The 22,172-nt window shown below is 45.0% G+C and overlaps 1 protein-coding gene across 1 annotated transcript in view; it reads right to left on the bottom strand.

The window, feature by feature from the left end:
* Positions 1-2,831: 2,831 nt before the first annotated feature.
* LOC309565342 (kelch domain-containing protein 1-like) overlaps positions 2,832-22,172 on the bottom strand; it is a 38,819-nt gene continuing 19,478 nt past the window's right edge. The window contains exons 8-11 of the mRNA XM_082270257.1: positions 20,818-20,909; positions 15,520-15,574; positions 5,878-5,975; positions 2,832-3,226 (exon numbers count right to left, since the gene is read on the bottom strand). Coding sequence (XP_082126383.1) covers positions 3,021-3,226; positions 5,878-5,975; positions 15,520-15,574; positions 20,818-20,909 — 451 coding nt within the window. The 3' untranslated portion in view covers positions 2,832-3,020. The remainder of the gene's footprint in view (positions 3,227-5,877; positions 5,976-15,519; positions 15,575-20,817; positions 20,910-22,172) is intronic.

Below are 22,172 nucleotides of genomic sequence, written 5' to 3'. Positions count from 1 at the left end.
ACAGAGGGACTGACAATGATTTGTTTTAACTTTAGAGTGCGCTGGCAGGGCTGTCCCAGGAAAGCCAGGGGGAGGAGGGATGACATCATCATGCAATCGATGCGGCCGTTCTCAGCATCGATGCTGAATGTTTCAAGGCTGCATCCAGATTCTAAGATTTAGAACTACTCTAGTTTGCTTAACACTGGGTTTATTATGAAAACAAAAAAAAAAAAAAAAAAAGCAATCTTTTTTACTTTCTGCTATAAAACATATCCAGTAAAAAAAAAAAAAAAAAAATTATATTTAGGCCAAAATGTCTTCTGCTACATGTCTTTGGTAAAAAAAAAAAATCCTAATAAGTGTATATTGATTGGTTTGCGTAAAAGTTATAGTGCCTACAAACTATGGTATATATACTATTTTTTTTTTAAACCAATAAATGGCGGTGATCAGCGACCTATAATAGGACTGGGATGGGGGCGCAGTGGGCAACCTTACACTTACTGCCACTGACAGTTAAAAATGTGCAGACCTTAAGGGTCTGGTATGGATTTGGGGGGACCCCGCGCTATTTTTTTTCATTTTGGCATGGGTTTCTCTATAACATTCATACCAGTCTCATGCCGCCATGTTTTTTTTTGTTTTTGGTTTTTTTCTGCTGTTTCATTCAGCTGTTGACTCATCTGTTTTAAGGACTGGGTGGTTGGCTCCCTGGCCTGCTCCTTAAAGCAGAGTTCCGGCCACGAAAAAAAGGTTTCAATAAAAATACCCCCAGGACAGTCAGGGCTAGTACATTTCACAATGGATAGCCTCTGAACTGTCCCGGGTCACACTTACCTGCAAGAAGAAATACTTACATTTAAAATTTCTTCTCCAGCGTTGCCATCTCGGATGTGGGCAGCTGAGGCCAGCACGATCCTCTTCTGCGTCCTCTTCTCCCAGAATGTGCCTGCATCGGCCCCATTCATCACTTCCGGTGCGGCGCCGCATTCCTCCACAGCTTCTGGGCATGCCCAGAAGCTGTTTAGCAGGGAATGCGGTGCTGCACCGGAAGTGACAAGCAGGGCCGGTGCCAGCGCATTGATTCCTGGGAGCGATGACGTTCAGCTCCCAGGAATCATTGCAAACCGGAAGTGACGGTGCGGGCCGCGGCCGCAGAGGGAGGAAGTGGAAGAAAGGCGAGTATATTTTTCTACAATAACAAGGTAAGTAAAAAAAAAAAAAAATCGTAACTATCCATTTCTTTTTCAGGTGACAAATAGGAAGCGGATGGCCACAAAATCGATTATGTTGATTTTGTGGCCAGAACTCCGCTTTAACAGCCAGCTAATCACCGGTTGTTTAGGATGCCGGTGGCCTTAAAAACAGAAAAAAAAAAAAAAAATGCTTAACACTGGACACTGGCATTTAGCAGAGTTTAGGAACTGTCAGCGGTTTTTCTGCCAAATCATTGCAAGAAGAAACAGGAGCAATGCTGAAGTCAATTTACAGCACACACTAGTTTTGGCAGCGTAATTAATAATGTGGAATGTATGCTCTTTTGTTAAAAGTGGAAGTAAACCCTCCTATCATTTTCAGCCAAGGAAGCTCACATCTTGGCCTCTGTTTAACCTTCAACTGCCATGGTGCTGTACATGTGATCAGTTATGACACCAGACATTGGACAGTTTTACAGTTTGGTTGAGAGCACAACTAATGTGACAGTTACTTTCCCAACACGTGTTGGGAATGTAACGTTGTTTTAAAACTGTTAAATCGATGGGTTTACTTCCACTTTAAAGCGGAGTTTCACCCAAAAGTGGAACTTCCGCTTTAGGGAGTCCTGACCCCCCCGACATGCCACATTTGGCATGTCATTTTTTGGGGGGGGGGGAGCGGGTACCTAGTTTTGACAGGTACCCGCTCCCACTTCCGCTCGGAGCGCCGCGGCGCCCTGAGTGGAAGTTCTCCTCTCCCCCTCCCTCCCTGCAATCTTCTGGGACACGTCAGAGGTCCCAGAAGATTGCCGGCCAATCACGGTGCGCAGCGCGACTCGCGCATGCGCAGTGGGTACCCGGCTGTGAAGCCGCAAACTGTAACAGCCGGGTGCCCACAGCAGTGATGCCGGCGCCGAGGGAGAGGATCGAGGCTTCCGGCGGCCGCATCGCTGGACCGTTGGACAGGTGAGTAAATGGCTGGAACTCCGCTTTAAGTACAACGCACAACATTTTTAGTACAGACATACCTGCACCAAAATAGCATGATCCAGAAAAAAAAGAGACAAAGAAAAACAGCATTGCTAGCCTATTAACCAATACCAGGATTTAATAGCATTCGTATGACAGAAATAACAAATACGCACTTTTGAGACACAAAGAACAAATTTTAAAGGAATATGTAAAACTGCTTTCTTACTACTTATAATTGTATAAAACTTCCTTTACAGTGGAACAGGCATGTATATTTCAAATTTACAACCCAATGAAACAAGCTCTGTTAACACATTTAAAAGTCGCTTTTTATCTCCATTTGAACTTTTTGCTGTATACATACATTTTCTATTAAATATGACTACCTACAGTAAATTCTTTTTAAAGTGGAAGTAAACTCCACTTTTGAACTTGCACCTACAGATAAGTCAATAATAAGGCTTCCCTGTAGATACAGTGAATATCACCTAAACTTACAATTTAGGAGAAATTGACGTCACCGGCGCATGCGCTCTGAAGGGACAGCATACCATTGCCCTCCCTTTAGAGCTCAATGTCGAAGCCAAGTGCTCCTGCGCATGCAGCCAAAGCACATGAACCTGGAAGACTGGGTGAAGATGGCAGCGCGGAAGGGATCCCCTTTACAGGTAAGTCTGTCATATTAAGCTAGTATGCAGTGCATACTAATACAATTATGACTTAACCCTGCAGGGGGGCCCATTTAATTTTTATTTCAGTGGCCATTTACTACCGCTTTAAGCAAGTCAGCCTTTATTAAAATTCTATACAATCACAATACATGTTTATATACAAAATAAAAGATTTATAAACAGAAGAGAAGTCAGGACTTTACAGATCCACAATATCTGTTATCTGCAGTCTGACAGTATCGCAGTAGAACTGCCCCTCGTTGTCCCCTCCACCAAAGATCAGTAATTCCTGAGGATTGCAATCCTTACTTTCCTCTTGCACAGCAGGGAGGGTCAGCATACAGTAACCCGCACGGGGTGAACGAGGTAATGATTTGTTAACCAAAGCAGTCCAAGTCTTTGTCACTGTAAGAGGGAAAAAAAAAAAAAAAAAAAAAACTTTCATTAGGTCATATTTCCCAAATCTATTTATTTTACTTTTCCACTGTACAAAATCCAATTTGAAAATAGGGTGAAGATATGCATTCACTGCCCACAGTAGTACAAAAACGCTAAGGTTTCAGTTAATGGCGACAAACTTTTTGGTGAGGTGTCACATGACCTAAGGTTTCATGCAGAAGCTCAAAGAGTTGTGAGCAGCAGATATAAACCGTGCTGCCTGTTTCTTACCATCAAAAAAAAAATGTAATGTGTAGCTAGTTATTACAGGACAGAGTTGCAGCAGTTAAATCATTTTCATGTACAATGTACTTTAGAAATGTGATGCAGTAGTTGTAAGCAGATGATTGTTCAGCTTTTATCAAAGGGTTCTCCCACCAAAATTAAATTTGTCGTTTGCAGAAAGGACAGAACACGGAGAACTAAAAACAATGGGCTGAAGTACGTCAGTAATTATAACCTTATTTTAGGGAGTTACCCAACGTTACTGTCATGGGGGAAAAAAAACTGCTACAGATATAACATGCAGGCAAAGCTCTCATACTTCGATAGTGTCAGAGCTTGCAAGCCTCTTCCTGCCTTCTGTACATTACTTTTGCCCAGTGAGGCTGCTCATAATGGGCCAAAAAAACTGTGGAGGCAGAAGGAAAACTCCAACTCTACTTGGACATGTTGGAGCTTTGCTTGTCAAAGAGGTCCAAAATTCATTTGTGACAGAAGGGTGTGGAAAGTTACTACAGATAAGGTGCACTTTAAACCTGCAGCAGTTTGTTTTTCCCAATGACTAGGTCTCTTTAATCTAATTTTCAATCATCTAATTTGCCTTACATTTTTTTCCAATGTGTTGCAAATGAACTAAAAGCAAAAAAGTAGATGAAGAGCCCCTATGAGCAGACCTGGATGCAGGCAACTCCTCCATTTTTTGAACCATGGTTGGTGGAGGTGAACTCCACCCTGCTATATAAAAAGTTATTACGTTTACATAGAGGCTGTTCCTCCAAATACAACAAAATTTAGGACCAATGGCTGGCATAGCCCAATACGCACATTTAAGGTTGCCATATTGGTATATTGAGAATTTGATTTAATCGTTTAAGAGTTCCTAAAATGTTCCACACTGCAGGTTAAAAAAAGGGCTACCGGCGGACCTGCTGCATTAGGGCGACCCCTATCTAGTGGCCTCTTTTCCTGCAGCCCATCATTGAAAACTGTATATAACTTTGACCTACGTGCCTCCATATGTTTCAAAAAATGCTAGATATGTCTACCATGTTTTGCTCCTCATTAAGGCAGTGTACTTAATATTTTTCTTCTCCTTTTTATGTTCTTTGAGAATATGTCATGAACGATTGGCTTGTTCGGTTAGGCTATATTATGCTGCATTTGTATTGATCTCAATAAAAATCTTTTTTTCAAACTGGAAGTGACCATATCAGCCATTTTTAACTTGCAAAAATCCTGTCTGACAGGAAGCACCACATAATGGCGAACAATGAAAACAAAAAAATATTAAAAATGTTAGAGTAGTCCCATTAATGTAAATCAAAACTTCTTGAAAAGACTCCAATCATCGAAATTAAAGATGTGCACCGCTCAATACCTCCTTCTTGCTCCACCAAACGTGTATATAAAATGCACACTCATTAACCATCAATATAAAACCAGTCTTCAGATATTATCAGCTCCTCTTTCTTCAACCACAAACTGGAACTAGAAGATATTGCAGCATTAAGGGTTCACCAGCCCCGCCCTCCAGATACCTCGTTCTCGTATAGTATTATGAAAAAGAGTAGTGTAGTAGTTTATTTAAATTTTTACAGTACATAAAAGCACAAATGCACACTTGTATTTTGTGGTGCTCATGTCAGCACCAACATAAACAGCAACAGTATGTTTCCCACCCGAATACTCTGAGCCAGCATGCGTTCCAAAGACTGGAAACAGTGACCGAGGATAACCCGGAAGTGAAGTCAGCGATGGCAGACGCACAGCCTCAATGCATTTTGCAACTCTGCGTCATCAGGAAGTGGTGGAGTACTACAAGGAGGACATTTTGAGTGGTGCACATCTTTCATCATGGTGATTGGAATCTTTTCAAGAAGTTTTGATTTACATTGATAGGACTTATCTAACATTTTTTATATATTTTTTTATTTTCACCTTTTACCATTATTCTGTATGAACTAATCTATGGCTCACTATAAGGAATACAGTAGCACCTTACTTTTGTTATCTTCACTGTATTGAGAGTGGGTCTACCACTTAAAAGGACAGCTGCACTTTATGTATAATAAGGATTTTGTTGGCGCCACACGTCACTTTTTTTTTTTTTTATGATGAGGAAGCACCACATGATAACGGTTAGATGGGAAACCATCCTTATGTTACCTTTCATTTCCCATGCCCAATGCAAATATTTCAGTTGCTTAAAAGCACACACTCTCATCAGACAGGGAAACAGCAGTTGATGATCTTTATGCCTGAAGTCAGGCCACCAGCAAAGTGTAGGCACACAGAAGAGATTTTTCCAACTTACAATAACAGTATGCGCTGGTAGGCAACTTTTAAAAGTTTAAAATGGCTAAAGGGCTTAAAAGTAAAACCAGTCACATTTGTACCTGTATTAAACATATGGGTGTCACTTAAGGCCTGATTTCCATCATAGCCTCCATGGATTAGGAAAGAAGTGTCAGACAGGGAGGCAGCTGAATGCCAACTGAAAAAAAAAAAGTGATTTGATCAATTTATACAGATATATAAATATTTTTACAACTAAAGTAACTTATTTAAAAAAAAAAACCTTCGCTTAGTAAACATGACCATTTAAAACCTACATGCCTAAATTTACTTGTGCTTCTACCATCAGTTCTGGCACAAGGCATTATTAGATGTAAAAATTTGCAGTTTGCAGGAATTAAAATATTATGCATATATTCTCAGTATTCACTTTACTGAACAAGCAGTGGAAAACCTAGATAACTTATAATTTTTCAGGGACAGCAATTTAAATAGTCAATTGCAAAGCAGCTAGCTGATATAACATACACACAGAGGCATACAGTACTTATGAACCGTAAGAATGCACAAGCTCCAATACAAGGGGCATTAAAGTGCAAGTCCAGGCTAGATATAACAAAGCTTTAAAAACAGGTTCCAGCCCCCTACTAACTAACCGGTAGAAGGAAGACGCTAATACTTACTTTTTCTCAGGACGCTCCAGTCCAGTCATGTGATCGGCTCGCAGCAGCCAGCATCAGAGTAGAGGAAGGACAGCAGACAATGGATGTCCCCCCGTAGTAAGTCTATGAGTGACTTTATAGCCCAGGAATTCCATCAATTGTCAGCGTCCTCTTCCCCTGAAGCCACCCGCTGAGGAGATCATGTGACCAGACCAGAGTGCTTCGAGAATAGGCAAGGATAAGTATCTTTATTCTACAGAATTGTTACAATAGGAGTTAAACGGAAGGGAGGAAGAGTTAGATCTAGACTGGAATACACTCTTAAGGTCTATACAAAAAGCAAAGATAAACACTAAAGCAGGTTACTGCAAAATCCTTTTATGCATTGTGTCTACCACTTTCTGTATGATGCATGAAGAACAGGAACACTGACAGGTACACCAGAATTCTTTCAACTATGACTTCAAAATAGAATGACATTTAGATAGTCCCATCTTAGGTATGGACACATACTTTAAATGTGCATTTTAAAAAGGTGGTATAAATATTTAAAATCATATTAAAGCGGGGGCGTGGCCGGAAGCGGACGGAGCAGGACGCAGGGATACAGAGCTCCGCATTCAGTGAACTAAAAGATCCCCCATCTAGCCTATTAACACCGCTGATCACCCCAAAAACTATCTCCCCCACCTCAGCGGAGGACGAGGTATCGGCCGCTACCCGCAGTTTATCCCCAGAGCTCCGCGGACCGGAGCGGCGGGATCGCGGCCTACTACAGAGCCCGGCGCCATTGCGGCCTAACCTCAATCCGGCACAATCTGAGTGCAGGGTACCATCCGGAACCACATCATTCTCCCCAGCTACCCTGCAGAAGCTTGGGCTTCGGTGGATGCCTATATTTTGCAGGGCGAAGCTGAAAGAAAAGAGGATTTCTCAGGCGGACCGAGGTGGATTGCTGTGTGAAGAGCTCTGCCATTTACAAGATTAATCTACAGCAATCCGCCCGAATTACAACTCCTAACATACCATCCGTCCACTAATCAGCCTTCTTGGACCATGGAGTACCCTCCCAGTGCCTTATTTTGAGAATAAGACAGCGGACGGACGAGTGAGAAGCTCCGTCGAACGGAAACTAAATCCGTCTCAATCCTCCTCCATCCTACAATTTAACGGACAATCCACACCAGGATCGGCTTCCTGAAGCCGTGGGGGACCATTTCTACCCGTCATTTGCTGAAATAGAGCTCCGGGAGAAACGTACACATCGAGGCCTAGGTAGGCCCAAAAGCCGCGGTCTTGCCTGAATAGCGGCATCCGGACACCAGTAAGACTACACCTTTCTCTTCATCTCCCATACTGCCTTACTCAGCGGCGCACATGAAGGTGTGGCACCCCTGCACGGCCATCTGACCCCCTTCCCAATAGAACAATCTGTGCCGAGGCGCATGCGCGGAACTCGCCGAGTCAGACATGTCTGACTGAGCTCCGCTCCGATTGGTGACAGCCCGCCACTCTCCACGGTGACCAGCCGCATTCCGAGCATACCGATCATACCCCGCTGACTCCCGCAACCCTCCTCCGCCCCGCCATGGTCTCGGGAGGCGCCAAAGCGAAGATCAAGAGCCGCAATATCCGCGATGTCCTGGTCAGGGCATCTTCCAAGATGGCGCCGCCGCTTGTCTCCCGCGCCGGCCCCAGCACACCCAGGACCCCCAGGAACATTTTACCTCACCCCGATGAAGGTGAGTCTGACTCCGACTATCCACTCACCCAGAGGGCTACTGCAGCTTACGGCTCCTCACCTACTGAGATGCTGCAGAATTTTGAGCGTATCCTCCATAAGGCCCTAAAAACCACCTCAGACCAAATTACTGACAAGCTTACTAAGGAAATTAGAGAACTGGGCCAACGTACTGCTGACCTAGAACTCAGGGCTGACGAGCTTGAAATCAGTGTCTCTCACCATTCAGTCGAGCTAGAGGCCCTCAGGGAGGAAAACCAGCTCTTACAGGACCACTTAGAGGACCAGGAGAACAGAGCTAGACGCTCTAATATCAGGATAAGGGGGATCCCTGAAACTGTGGTGGACTTGCAATCCACGGTAACAGCTCTCTTCCAGGAACTCTCCCCATCCATCCCTATTGAGCGCCTGGAAATGGACCGCATACACAGGGCTTTAGCTCCCCGTAAATCTGAGGGACCTCCCAGGGATATCATAGCCAAGCTCCATTTTTACAAAACTAAGGAACAACTCCTTCAAGCTGCAAGGCAAAAAGATACCCTACATTTCCAGGGCTACACGTACCAGCTCTTTACTGATCTCTGCAAGGCTACCATTACCAAGCGTAGGGCATTCAAACCTCTTTTACAAGTTCTCCAACAACACCATATCATTTACTCCTGGGGCTTCCCCTTTTCTCTGCGCTTCACCTACCAGGGCCGCAAGCACACTTGCAAAACCACTGATGACCTCCAGCAGCTCCTCCAGGACTTGCACCTGACTACAGCCCCTGTGACACCCACAGCTCAACAACAGCGCAGGCGCTCTGCCTCACGCTCCCCCCTGAAACCTGCAGCCACTACACCCACTACCCCTAAGCGGAGCCGGCACATCTCCCCCTTGCCTGCATTTATGGACTCGATGGACTGAGAGCCCCATCTACACAAGTCCTTGCTTATTTCGTACCACCTGCTTTTGAGCGACTCCCGCCACAATGTTCTTCATATGCTAACTTTGAAGTTTTTTGTTGTTTTTGTTTTTTTTTCTCTCCCCCACCCCTTTTTTTTGTTTTTTTTTTGTTTTTTGTTGTCCCCTAGACTGAGTTTGTTCACTAGGCCAACCCCACGGGCTTCCTTCGGCGGACCCTGGATCTCTCGTCAGGTAGCTATGCATCACGGATCACCATCTCATCTCCACGCTTGACCATCCTAGCAACGACTGCACAGTCTGGACTGTACTCACGGTAACTCTAATCCTGCCGGGAACTTCTTTTCCTCTTCTACCCAAAGAATCCCCCCCGCTGGGGACATTGATGGACCCTATCTCCCTTCCCCCCCATTTTTTTTTTTTTTTTTTTTTTTTTAATGTTCTTTAACATTGTGCTTGTACCTACTGGTTATGCTACACCCTGACACGGTTACTCCTCCTTTTGTAACCTATTGTCTCTCCTGGTCACCAACATGGACTTTATCACCATATCTCGCCCACGGGCGGGTCTGTCACCCGTCGGCTGACACTGCTGCCTCCACCCACCTCTGAAACCCTCCCTCGGGAGACTTACGGTGGTGGCTCTCCTCCCTCAGCGTAGGTGTTCTCCCACTGCGTTGACGGAGGATGTTCTTGGTTTTTTGTTTTTTGTTTTTCGTACTTTTGCCTGAGCTGATATGTCTGCTGCTCCCAGTGTCTCTCCTTTCCTCCTCTTATCTTCCTAGTCTGAGCCTTCTCTCTGCCTCTCCTTCTCTCCCTCCCCTTTCCCCTCCTCCTCGCCGGGGGGCTCCGGTTGTTATAACTTGGTTCCTTAATCTAGGCTCCCAGCCCACACCTGCGCGATGGCCTCTTTAAATGTGTTGACCCTCAATGTGCAGGGTCTCAATTCTCCACAAAAGCGGCGCAAGGCCTTTCGCTCATTGGCCTCCCTTGATGTGCATGTAGCTTGCCTCCAGGAGACGCACTTTTCGGCCTCACATACCCCCAAATATTTAACTTCCTCTTACCCTCAATTTTTTACAGCGTCGGCCTCAGTTAAGAAGAGGGGGGTTTTGATAGCTTTCCACAGAACGGCACCGTTCACACTTCATTCATCCATTGCAGACCCTGAAGGTAGGTACCTTATACTCATTGGCACCTTATTAGACACGAAGGTAACCTTGGCTTCCTACTATGCACCTAACGCAAACCCCCAGGCCTTTCTCTCCCACTTTCTCCGAATCACTGAAGAACACAAAAAAGGCACAGTTATCCTCTGTGGAGATTCCAATCAGGTCTTATATCCTTTTCTGGACAAATCCCCAGCCGCTCCTTTGCAGTCCACAAGTAGACTCACCTTCCAGCAGCTACTCCACGCTCACTCTCTAATCGACACGTGGCGCGAACATAACCCGTCGAAACGGCAGTATACTTTTTATTCCAACCCGCACAAGACATCCTCACGTATTGATCATATTCTCACCTCCATAGCTACTTCACCCTCACTCTTGGCTTCCTCGATCCTTCCAATCCCATGGTCGGATCATGACGCAGTAGTTTCCACCTTCGACTCCCTGATACCCAAGCAGCGTTCTTTCACCCGGTCGTTGAACGACACCCTCCTAACCCACCCTTCCCACAGACTGGAGATAGCCGGAGCGCTTAAAGACTATATTGCCCACAATGACACAACTGAGGTCACGCCATTTACGCTCTGGGAAGCGCACAAGTCAGTCATCCGCGGTGCCCTCATTAGTCTGGCCTCTCGTCGCAAAAAGGAACGCCGACACCTCTACCACACCCTAGACTCAGCCTACACCAGTGCCCACCTCCAGTACCAAACACAACCCACCCCGGACAGCAAACTTGCCCTGGACAAGGCCGCGTTGGAGCTGGATCTCTTCCTCACTGATTCGGCCGAAAAGCAACTGCGACGGTCTCATCACAGGTTTTACATTAAAGCCAATAAACCTGATACATTTTTAGCTCTGTCCCTTCGTAATGCCAATGTCGTCCGAAAACCTATACGCCTTAAAACCTCCCCCACAACCCACACTAGCAATCCGGTCAAGATCTTAGAGACATTTCGTCACCACCTGTCCAAGCTCTACTCTCCTCCTCAACCCTCCCCCGACGCGCAGACTTCTGACTTCCTCTCAGACCTCGACTTGCCCGCCTTATCAGTTTCGCAACGTGAAGCTCTAGACTCACCCATCTCGGACCTCGAAATTCGTAATGCAATCAAAACTCTTAAACTCAATAAGCGACCGGGTCCAGATGGGTTTACAGCCTCTTACTACAAACATTTCTCTGACCTCCTGACTCCTATGCTGACCAAGGCTTACAATTCCGTACTCAGGGGCCATTCCTTTGGTCCTGATTCCCTCACCGCTGCCATCTCGATGATCCCTAAACCACAGACTGATGACACTTCCTGGGCTAATTACCGCCCGATATCCCTCCTTAATATTGACATTAAGATCATGGCCAAAATCCTAGCGGCCCGCCTAAACCCGATAGTGGGATCTTTAGTGCACAGGGACCAAACAGGTTTTATCCCCTGCCGTCAGGCTGGTGACAATGTGCGTAGAGCGATACACCTAGCTTACCTGGCCCGCCAACGTAAAGTCCCTACGTGCTTTGTCTCCCTTGACATTAGAAAAGCTTTCGACACCCTATCTTGGTCGTACCTGCACACTGTGCTCCGCACGTGGGGTTTCGGGCCCCACTTCTTAGCCTGGATCTCCTCACTTTATTCTTCGCCATCAGCCTTTGTTCGATATGCGGGATTTAGATCTCCCACATTCCCTATAGGCTGCGGCACCAGACAAGGGTGTCCTCTTTCCCCTCTCCTCTTCGCCCTCGCTATCGAACCTCTGGCCCAGAAAATTCGTGCTAGTCCTGATATTAAAGGCTTGGAAATAGGAGGACATCACCACAAATTGTGCTTATTTGCAGATGATATCCTCCTGTTTCTCACATCCCCGCTAACCTCCACCCCCAATCTCCTTGTTCTCCTACAACGATTTGCTGCATTTTCTGGACTAGTCGGCAACCCCCGAAAGTCGAAGGCTCTTAACATCTCCTTGCCCCCCCCACTCCTTCAGCAACTGCAGTCTGTACTCCCCTTTACCTGGGCTACTCATCACATTCCCTACCTGGGAATTAAGCTCACGGCGGATCCATCGGAACTTTTCACGGCCAACTACCCTCCCATGTTGCGTCACCTCACTAAACTCATGAAAACTTGGGCTCCTTTACCTGTAGCCTGGTTAGGCCGGATCACCGTAGCTAAAATGGCCTTGTTGCCTAAAATACTGTACATGTTCCGGGTTTTGCCTGTACCTGTCCCCTCTTATTACCTTCGGCAACTCCAGTGCCGAACCTTCTCTTTCATCTGGGGCAAATCCAGGCCCAGGATCCCCCGTAGGGTCCTCTACCTTCACAAGCTACAGGGAGGTTTGGGTGTTCCCCAATTTGCCAAATATTACCAGGCGGCTCAGTTGGCACAGCTGCCCAAGTGGCACGCCACCCAAGAAATCCCCCTTTGGGTGTCCCTTGAAGCAGTGGAATGTGATCCCCTTTCTGTAGCTAATCTGTTGTGGCTGGCACCCTCAGACCGTCGTTCACTAACTAACCCGATCTTGTGCCATTCCCTTCGTCTCTGGAACACACTGAAATTCAAATACAAACTCCAGTCACCTCACAACCCTCTATTGTCATTTTTACATAACCCTTCTTTTCCCCCAGCTTGGGACTCTCCGTCTTCGTTCCACAGATGGGCTTCTGCTGGCCTCGTTAGGGCACACTCCTTAATCTTGTTTAATGCCTTCAAGACTTTCCAAACACTAAAAGACGCACATAGGCTCCCAAGCTCTGAAATCTTCCACTATCTACAGATTAAACACTTCCTAACTCCGTGCATTCAAACCGACACTTCCTTGCCCACCCTGACCTCCTTCGAACACGTTTGCCTTCACGACCCACATACCCGTGGCCTGATTTCCATGCTCTATTCCAGGCTCTCAGACCCCCCGAGTCGAACCCCCCCCCCCGTACACTGCTAAATGGGAACATGATTTGGGGCTTACGCTTGACCCCGCAGACTGGTCACAAATTTGGCAGACGACGAAGGCTGCCTCGCAAAATGTAGTGGCATCCGAGACGAATTACAAGGTTCTAATGCGCTGGTACCTTGTGCCAGCGCGCATTGCTAAGTTCTTACCCACGTACCCCTCCGTATGTTTCCGGGGTTGCTCAGCTGTAGGCACGCACATGCACATCTGGTGGACTTGCCCTACAGTTCAAAAGTTTTGGCAAGCGGTCTTTCGAATCCTCTCCACCCTCATGGAAGTACCCATCTCCCCGGATCCTTCGCTGGCCCTGTTGAACCTGAAACCAGACAATGTTTCTAAATTTCGACATAAGTTATTCCTGCAGGTCACCACAGCGGCCAAACAAACTATAGCGAAAGCTTGGAAGACGTCCCATTTGCCTTTGCCAGAACTCAAACATAGAGTCACCAACGCGATGATCCATGCAAAAATAGAAGCGATCATAACTGACAAGGTGGAGAAGTTTGATAAACTTTGGCACCCCTGGGTGACCCATTATCTGCCCCCCAACTTTGACGAAGCCTTGCTGCTTCCTTAATCGGCTTTCAAGCTTTGCATAGCTCACACCGCTTATTTCTGGTGTCCCCCCCGGCGACCTGTCTTACCCCCCCCCCCACCCCTCCCTCTCTCTCTCTCCCACCCACCCCTCTCTCACCCTCCTCTTTACTTCCCTGTTCTGTTCCCCTCCTCCCCCCCTCTCTTTTTTCCATTACTGCTATCTATTGACCCCTCTTCTTTTTCTTTTCTCTTTTTCGTTTTCTTTTTTGACAACGTATTTGTCTGGTTCAACTACTATTGTTCAACCACTGGTCATGTGGTAACGGAGAGCTATGTTTCCCCCTGTTTGCTACTCGTAACCTCATGCTCCAGCTGTCTTGGTCCCTGCCCAGGACAGCCCTATTTGTCCCACGCTTCCCTCCTCCGGGATCTGATTACCCTCTTGCAGTTGCCTCATAACTTGGTGAGTGCTTGTTGGCCGCGCCTCTCCTCCTGGGCACAGCTTGTTCCCTTTACGGGGTGCCTAGGGGATGGGTTCCTTTTACCCTTCTCCATCCCGAGATCCCCCATTGGTTCATAGCCTTTGTTGTCACTTACTGAGGTTTTCCTGAGGTTACGACTGTTTGTTACTTTACTGTTTGCTCTCTGTACCCTATGGGTTATTAGTTGTTTCTCTGTAATTCTCCAGTGCATGTTAAACGTTGTACTACATTTGTTAACTCCAATAAAATCTTTGAAACAGAAAAATCATATTAAAGCGGAGTTCCGGCCACAAAATCGACAGTCGATTTTGGGCCATCCGCTTGCTTCTAGTCACCTGAATAAGAAATGGATAATTACGATTTTTATTTTTTTTACTTACCTTGTTATTGCAGAAAAATATTTTTTCCACTTCCTCCCTCTGCGGCTGCGGCCCGCGTCGTCACTTCCTCTTTGCATTGATTTCTGGGAGCTGAACGTCATCGCCCCCAGGAATCAATGCGCCTACACCGGCCCCGCTCGTCACTTCCGGTGCGGCGCCTCATTCCCTGCTAAACAGGAAGCTGTGGAGGGATGACGCGCACACCGGAAGTGACGAGCGGGGCCGGTGCAGGCGCATTCTGGGAGAAGAGGACGCAGAAGAGGATGTGCTGACTTCAGCTGCCCAGATGGCAGCGCTGGAGAAGAAATTTTCAAGGTAAGTATTTCTTCTAAAAAGGTAAGTGCGAACCAGGACAGATCACAGGCTATCCATTGTGGAATGTACTAGCCCTGACTGTCCCGGGGGTATTTTCATTGAAAATTTTTTTTTTGTGGCCGGAACTCCGCTTTAACAATAGCAAAGTACAGACATGAGCTGGTAAAGGATCTAAATAAGCTAGAAACCTATTCAGAATGGATATTTTTTGTTTGGATTTAGCGGTCTGTTTTTCATTTGCCCCTTTTTTCTTTTCAGACAGCTACAATCATGAAGTAATTATTATACATGAAAAGTTGTGATAAAAATATTTGCTTGTTCTGTGATACAGAGAAACTCAAGTATAGAGAATTCTGTACTAAAAACCCCTATTGGGCAGATTCACAGAAACCTAAAATATTCCTTGCTGAATGTAACATCTAGAAGCTCACTTTTTTTTGCATAAATCTTCAAATGTTGCCCATAACAATTAGTTTCTTCATTGCATGTAATTGAAAAATGCAAATGTGATTCCAAGTGGAAAGGCAGTTAGCTCTTGGACATATTTTCATATGGGGGCTCACTTAGACAGATAAGGTCAGGCAGTATTACAAAGTTTTCCTTACCTTCGAGGACTGGGGGAGCTACCATTCACCTCAACTGGAGAGAATTCCATAAGTCCTACAACAAAGTAAAAACATTAGAAGCTTGAGCAAAAGAAAAAAAAACACAGATCGTATATACAGTAAAACCTTGGACTGCGAGCATAATTCGTTCTGGAAACATGCTTGTAATCCAAAGCAAATCAAAGCAAATTTCCCCATAAGAAATAATGGAAACTCCGATGACTCATTCCACAACCATTTATTCAAAAGTCCTTCAGTTTATAGTCCAATTAAAAAGATTATAGCAATGTGATTGTAACCATAAAATATCTATCCACAAATGGCACTCCACAAGGGGATTAGAAGCAAAATCCAGCAGGAGCTACAGAGAAGAGAGTCACCTCTAAGTGCAGCAATATGGTTACATTTAATGAAGGTACGACATTTAGCAACTCACATGGTTGATTATTAAAGGCACATCTAAGTATGCAGGCATCCAGGGTAAATCTAACCTCTGTCAGTCTGCAATCGTGACCGTGAAGACTGACCTGCAGTAGAGCGATCTGAAAGCCATAAAACCTATTTCTCTGATGTCCATTGACACACACAGCTCCTGATCTTCTTAACCATTTGGTTATATTGCCCCCTACAGGAGTAGGACACTAGGCAGAAAAAAAAAATGTCTGGCTACACTTATGGGCAGTCCCAGGGGTTATATTCCCTCTCTCTGATATAGGCACTCAGTTTTGTTACAAGCAGGGTCAGAAGAATTACAACTTCACAGAGGGGTGGGTGCTGTGTCCGTCAATGAACATCAGAGAAATGGATTTTACGGTAAGTCAAAAATCCCATTTTCTCTTTTGTTCATTGACGGATACAGCTCCTGATCTTCATACAATTGGGATGTCCCAAAGCAGTGCTAAAACATGAAGGGAGGGAACCGCAAAAAATAAATTCCCAAGGCTAACTATAGCCAACCAGGTAAACGGGAGCTCAACCAAAACAACTTGAGCTAACCTGAAAAAAAAAAAAAAAAAGAAAAAACGCAATACACCCCCAAAGGGGACCAGATCCTCTAAACAGCAGCCTGCAAGAACCTTGCGGTCATAGGAAACATCCCCAGATGCCAACATATCCACTTTATAGAACATTATGAAAGTGTGCACTGACGACCAGGAGGCCGCCTTGCAAACCTGCGTCACTGACGCCTGATGACGGAAAGCCCAGGAGGCACTGAGCGCCCAAGTAGAATGCACCTTGACCCCTGATGGAATAGACCTGAACCACTGTCTGTCTGATCCATCTGGAAATGGTCGCAGAGGAAACAGACAACCCTTTCCGAGGCCCATCCGTGAGCACAAATAGTGAATCTGACTTCCTAAAATAATCCATAGCTGCCTGCCAGGTACATCCAAGGCACGCAAAGCAATTTCCTTCGGATGGGTTTGCCTGGGACACAGGGAAGGCAACACAATGTCTTCATTCAAATGAAAATCAGAGACAACCTGAGGAAGGAACGATGGACAGGGGCGAAGAACCACCTAATCACTGTGAACCACTAGTAAGATGAACGACAGGATAACGCCGCCAATTCAGACACCCTGCGCACAATTGTGAAAGCCACCAAAACAGATGAAAGAGGGGTGCCTGACGGGAAGGAGTCCGACCCTCCCAAGGAGGGCCCGTATCCACCCCAAAACCCTCCACGGGGAGAGAGGGGACAGCTATCCACCATACCAGGAACCAGGCGGGCGCAGCTCCAGACAGAACCCCTCGCTATCGAAATAGGGGGGCTGTCAGCCAGGAGGAACGCTGCGAGACCCAGTCGAATGCGACCTCACGAGGCGTTTAACTCGCAGGCCAGCTCCCGTCCTGTGGGGCTATGTCGCGGCCAACCTAGCGCTGAGCTAAGGTCTGCACACACTCACTGGCCAGACTAGAGTGACCATTGGATCTAGATTATCTAGCCCGTCGCCCAGTCCGGCAGTGGATTGTAGATCTCACAGGAAAAAACCAGGAGAAAAAAAATTCTAAAGAAAAAAAATTGCCAGGACCAGAGATCCCAGCAAGGAACTAGGCCCTTACTCCTGACTAGGCAGGAAAAAAAAACTAAGTATGGTACCTATAGCAGAGAGGGAGTATACCCCCTGGGACTGCCCATAGGTGTAGCCAAACTTTTTTCTGCCTAGTGTCCTACTCCTGTAGGGGGTAGTATAACCCAATGGTTAAAAGATCAGAAGCTGTGTCCGTCAATGAACGAAAGAGAAATGTTGTTAATTTATTTTTGTTTTGTTTTGGGGGCCTGTAAAGCTTTGCGCTGATGCCATGCAGGTCTCCTGCAGATCTGTCATTGTATTGGCTTACTCGTACCTCGTACGAGGAAGCTGATACATTCTGACAGGAAGACTCAATGAACTACCACAGCCCTCACAGCACCGTGGTAGTTCATTAAAAGCTAAAAACCGAATCAAGATCCTGCATGAGCTGCATGTAGGCAAGGTTTTACAAGTACATGGACAGAACAGCATTCTGAAGACAAACTGTATCATTCCATTCGGCACCGGGAAACAGCACCTTGCTTTCACAAGAAAGCACATAGAAATAGCCCATAAAGTTAGTTCAGAAGACCTACATCGCCAAAGGAGTAAACCATCCAGTGGGAACTAAGGCATTTTGGACCAGAGCAGTACCCTCATGTAAAGGGATGTTGCCAAAGAATGTTTGCAAGGCAGCAACCTATAATACCCTTCTGTCCCATTGCTGGGTGCAGTGTTGCCACCCATCTGCGCATGCTTCAAACTGCCACGGTTGACAGCTTCTTCTCGCACATTCCCACTCATCTCATTGTGATCAAACATGCCCTCATCCCCATGTGACATGCTGCAATGCCTAGCAGGATGGGCCCTGCTGAGTGTTTGACAGCAACACCATCAGGGAGCCTCACTTTCAGAAAAGTAAAACAAAACAAGCACCAGCGTTGCTTTGTGGGATCGCTTAAAGTCCCACAAGAAAAAAAAAAAAAAAGGAAGAGATCCTGTTCCCCTATAGCAGATTAAACAGCACAGTGCTTGTGCTGTCTAACCTGTCCCTCTCTAAGCGGAATAAAACCTGGCTGATCCTGCGTCCCCCTCTCCCCCTCTGTGCCTTGACCACAATATTCATGACTGCTGAGCCCTGATCACCATGGTCCGCCCGCATACCTCAGTCATCTGAAGCTCTCCTGTCCTCCTCACCCCCTCCCTCTCTGCCTGTCAGCTGTGTCTCTGTCTCCCCCCCCCGCCTCTATTAGTAGAGAATAAAAAATTAACAAATTGTCACTGCCAGCCCCTCTATTATATCAAAGCATACCACACTGTATAAATGTTTCTTTTCCAAAACAAAGCTTGTAAATACCTTTTTACAGCTATCTTCAGTCCGGTCACGTGACTCCCAGCCATCTCCTAATACGATCCAGAGCTACAGCAGGAGGGGCTGAGTGGCCACATGACACACATACACCCCCCCTCCCCCGCTGACTTCAGAGGAAGACCTCGGCCCCTCCTGCTGTAGCCTGGGGGGGTACGCTGTTTTGTAGGTATGCACTGTATGCATACAGTGTGTGTGTATGAAGAGATATATATATATATATATATTATACATACATACATACACACACACACACACATATACAATGTGCTCCATTGTTCATCCTCTTAAGTTGCCATTTGTCTAATAAATAGACTTTTATGCATACTGCACTTAAGAGTGCCGCTCTTCTGTCTTTGTTTATTGTTGTGGTAACAACCACTTTAACATTGGAAAAGATTATATAAATATAAAAAACACACGTACACACTGTATCTCACGAAAGTGAGTACACCCCTCACATTTTTGTAAATATTTTATTATATCTTTTCATGTGACAATACTGAAGAAATGACACTTTGCTACAATGTAAAGTAGTGAGTGTACAGCTTGTATAACAGTGTAAATTTGCTGTCCCCTCAAAATAACTCAACACATAGCCATTAATGTCTAAACCCCTGGCAACAAAAGTAAGTACACCCAAGTGAAAATGTGGAAATTAGGCCCAAAGGGTTAATATTTTGTGTGGCCACCATTATTTTCCAGCACTGTCTTAACCCTCTTGGGCATGGAGTTCGCCAGATCTTCACAGGTTTTAAACATTGCAGTCACGTGATTGCATGAAAGATCCACAGCAGTGACATCAGCAATATGTGACAGGCTGTGGCTGAGCTCCTCCCACAGATCAGACTGTGCAATGCGGAGGAAAATAATTACCTGGCAAGAGTGGATTAAAAAAAAAAAAAAAAAAGGTATTTCCTAATTATTACACGGCAGTGATACATGAATAAATAGGATTGTTTCTTGCACAAAATTGGACATGTCAGCACAACTTTGCTTTCTCTACTAAGCCAAGTAAAAATTCTCCTTGCAAAGTGAAAATTAATTTAGCTTTGTGAAGGAGTTGAAGTTGTACTGAATACAATCATCAAGTCAGATGCAAACAAAAATTTTTTTTCTCCTTTCCAATTTTCCTTGCAAATGGTTGTGCATTCTTTGCAAAGTAAATTTTCACTTTTTTTAGCTTCTTTCAAGAGTGGTTAAAAGTCTTTCCTAGAAAGATCCACTTGTAATTAATGTAGCAGGTCAGGATGAGTACTGTGTGCAGATTACACTGAGTACTACCAATTTGGAATCCTATTGTGACTGTAAAAATAAAAACGATTGAGGCAATTTTCACAGAAACAATCACAATAATACCTCAGAGTTCATGCATCCTTTAAAACCGTGGTCTCCAAACGGTGGCCTTTGGGGCACTATTCTCTCCCAATGATATGAGGCACTATTCCTCCAGCTGACACCAAACAGTGGGGGATTATTCTTGCACTGACACTAATGATAGGGTACTATTCCTTCAACTTTGTTTAAAAAGTTTGGAGACCCCTGCTTTAAAAATAATTTCTAACTGTAAATGAAAAAAGGGAAGAATATTAAAGCAGTTTACCAATAAAATCCTATTAATAAAGTAAAATGATTTTAATGGTTTATGATCCACATTTTATTATAAAGTAATTTGCATAGGGTGCAAAAAATTTCCTGTAATATATGAATTCTTAAGATCTACAGAGCCATCTAGTGGTCAAAATGCAATGCAGTTTCCTCACACTAGAAGGAGCTGAAGGATCATTACAGGAAACATGGGGAAATTTGTGCAACCTGCACAAATGCTTGTGACATTCATTCAACAAATGTTTTATAACTATATGTGTTTAGGCATCTTTAAACTTTTCTGCAATGTTTACAAAAGTCACTTACCCAGATCGAGCAGAAAGAGATCATTATAACACACTGGTGTGTCCCAACCTCCAAATATGTAAAGCTCTCTGTTTAATAAGCTGGCAGTGTGCCTGAACAGAAGGAAACAAGTATTTATACAGGACTCTCTTCTTAATATACAATTTTATGCGGCAAACAATCATACACTGTAATGTCTTTAATTACTTAAAGTGGATGTAAACCTGATTCATGAAATATGGGCACATCTATCTGTAGTGTTTTCTTATCTCTCTTCAAAGCCCCAAGTCCTGTAGCTTTCTCCTGCTCTGATCTTCTGTTATCAACAAGATAACTTCTGACAAGTTTCTCTATCAACTGAGATAAAAACCAGGCTGAATTTTGTGTTGGTTGGGTGCTATAGATTATAAGAGAGCTGGTCTATACACAGCACAGATCTTCACGTTTCTGTCTATGTGAAGAGGGGCTGTGTGCCTTTCTTCCAATCAGCTGTCTCACAGCGTATGGCCAAATTTCCCTCCCACAGGTGAACAAGGAAAGAGAAAATTATAACAGGATGTGCACTTTCTAAACAGTATCAAAAGCTGAAGACAGCACATATACAAGTAAAACTTATGTAGGGAGATTGGTTTCATCTCTGTATCATCAGAGGCTCTTCACTGGGTATATGTGAGGGTTTACATCCACTGACGAAATAATAAAGTAAAAAAAAAAAAAAAGAGAGGATTTTTTGCACTCACTCCGGATGCATGCAGTTTAGGACACTGGCAAGCTCACCTTGTATAGCCCCTGCTATAGCCAGCATGCTTCAGCTTTGTGAAAACGCAGCACCAGAGCAAAGCAAAAAAATGCAGAGCTAGACCTGTGTCCCTCAATAGGACTCAAAAAAAAAAAAAAAAAAAAGATTTTACAGGTACATTCTGCAGTTAATGTAGCACACCTTTGTCTGGAAAGCGCCCAATGAAGAGCACAGTACCCAAAACTCACATTTCTTGGCTAGCACCGCATGTCCAGTCAAGCAAAGTCGGAGTACAGCCTCTAAAGCTAGCCTGAGGAAATGCAGATCCAGATAGCTTTACAGACACCAGCTCAAACAATGGTGTCTGCAAAGTGACTGAAGTCACTAAGGAAAGAATTCCACAAAGTAAGGAAGGGTAACAAAAAATTAGCAGACCTGAAGACAGACATCCTACCTTCTAGGACTCAAGCAAAACACTACGGTATGCTGGGTGGAGGAGCAGTTATATGGAGCCTGGCTTAAAGAGGAAGCAAACTTCCATCTCTAAATTTTACCTATAGGTAAGCCTATAAGGATTACCTATAGGTAATTTAAATATCTCCTAAACGTGCACCAAAAGAATGTAAGTTGAGCGGTT

The sequence above is a fragment of the Pelophylax lessonae genome (genome assembly GCF_965119305.1).
Source record: "Pelophylax lessonae genome assembly, chromosome: 10".
Classification (NCBI taxonomy): Eukaryota; Metazoa; Chordata; class Amphibia; order Anura; family Ranidae; genus Pelophylax; species Pelophylax lessonae.
This window is presented reverse-complemented; position numbering and strand designations above follow the sequence as displayed.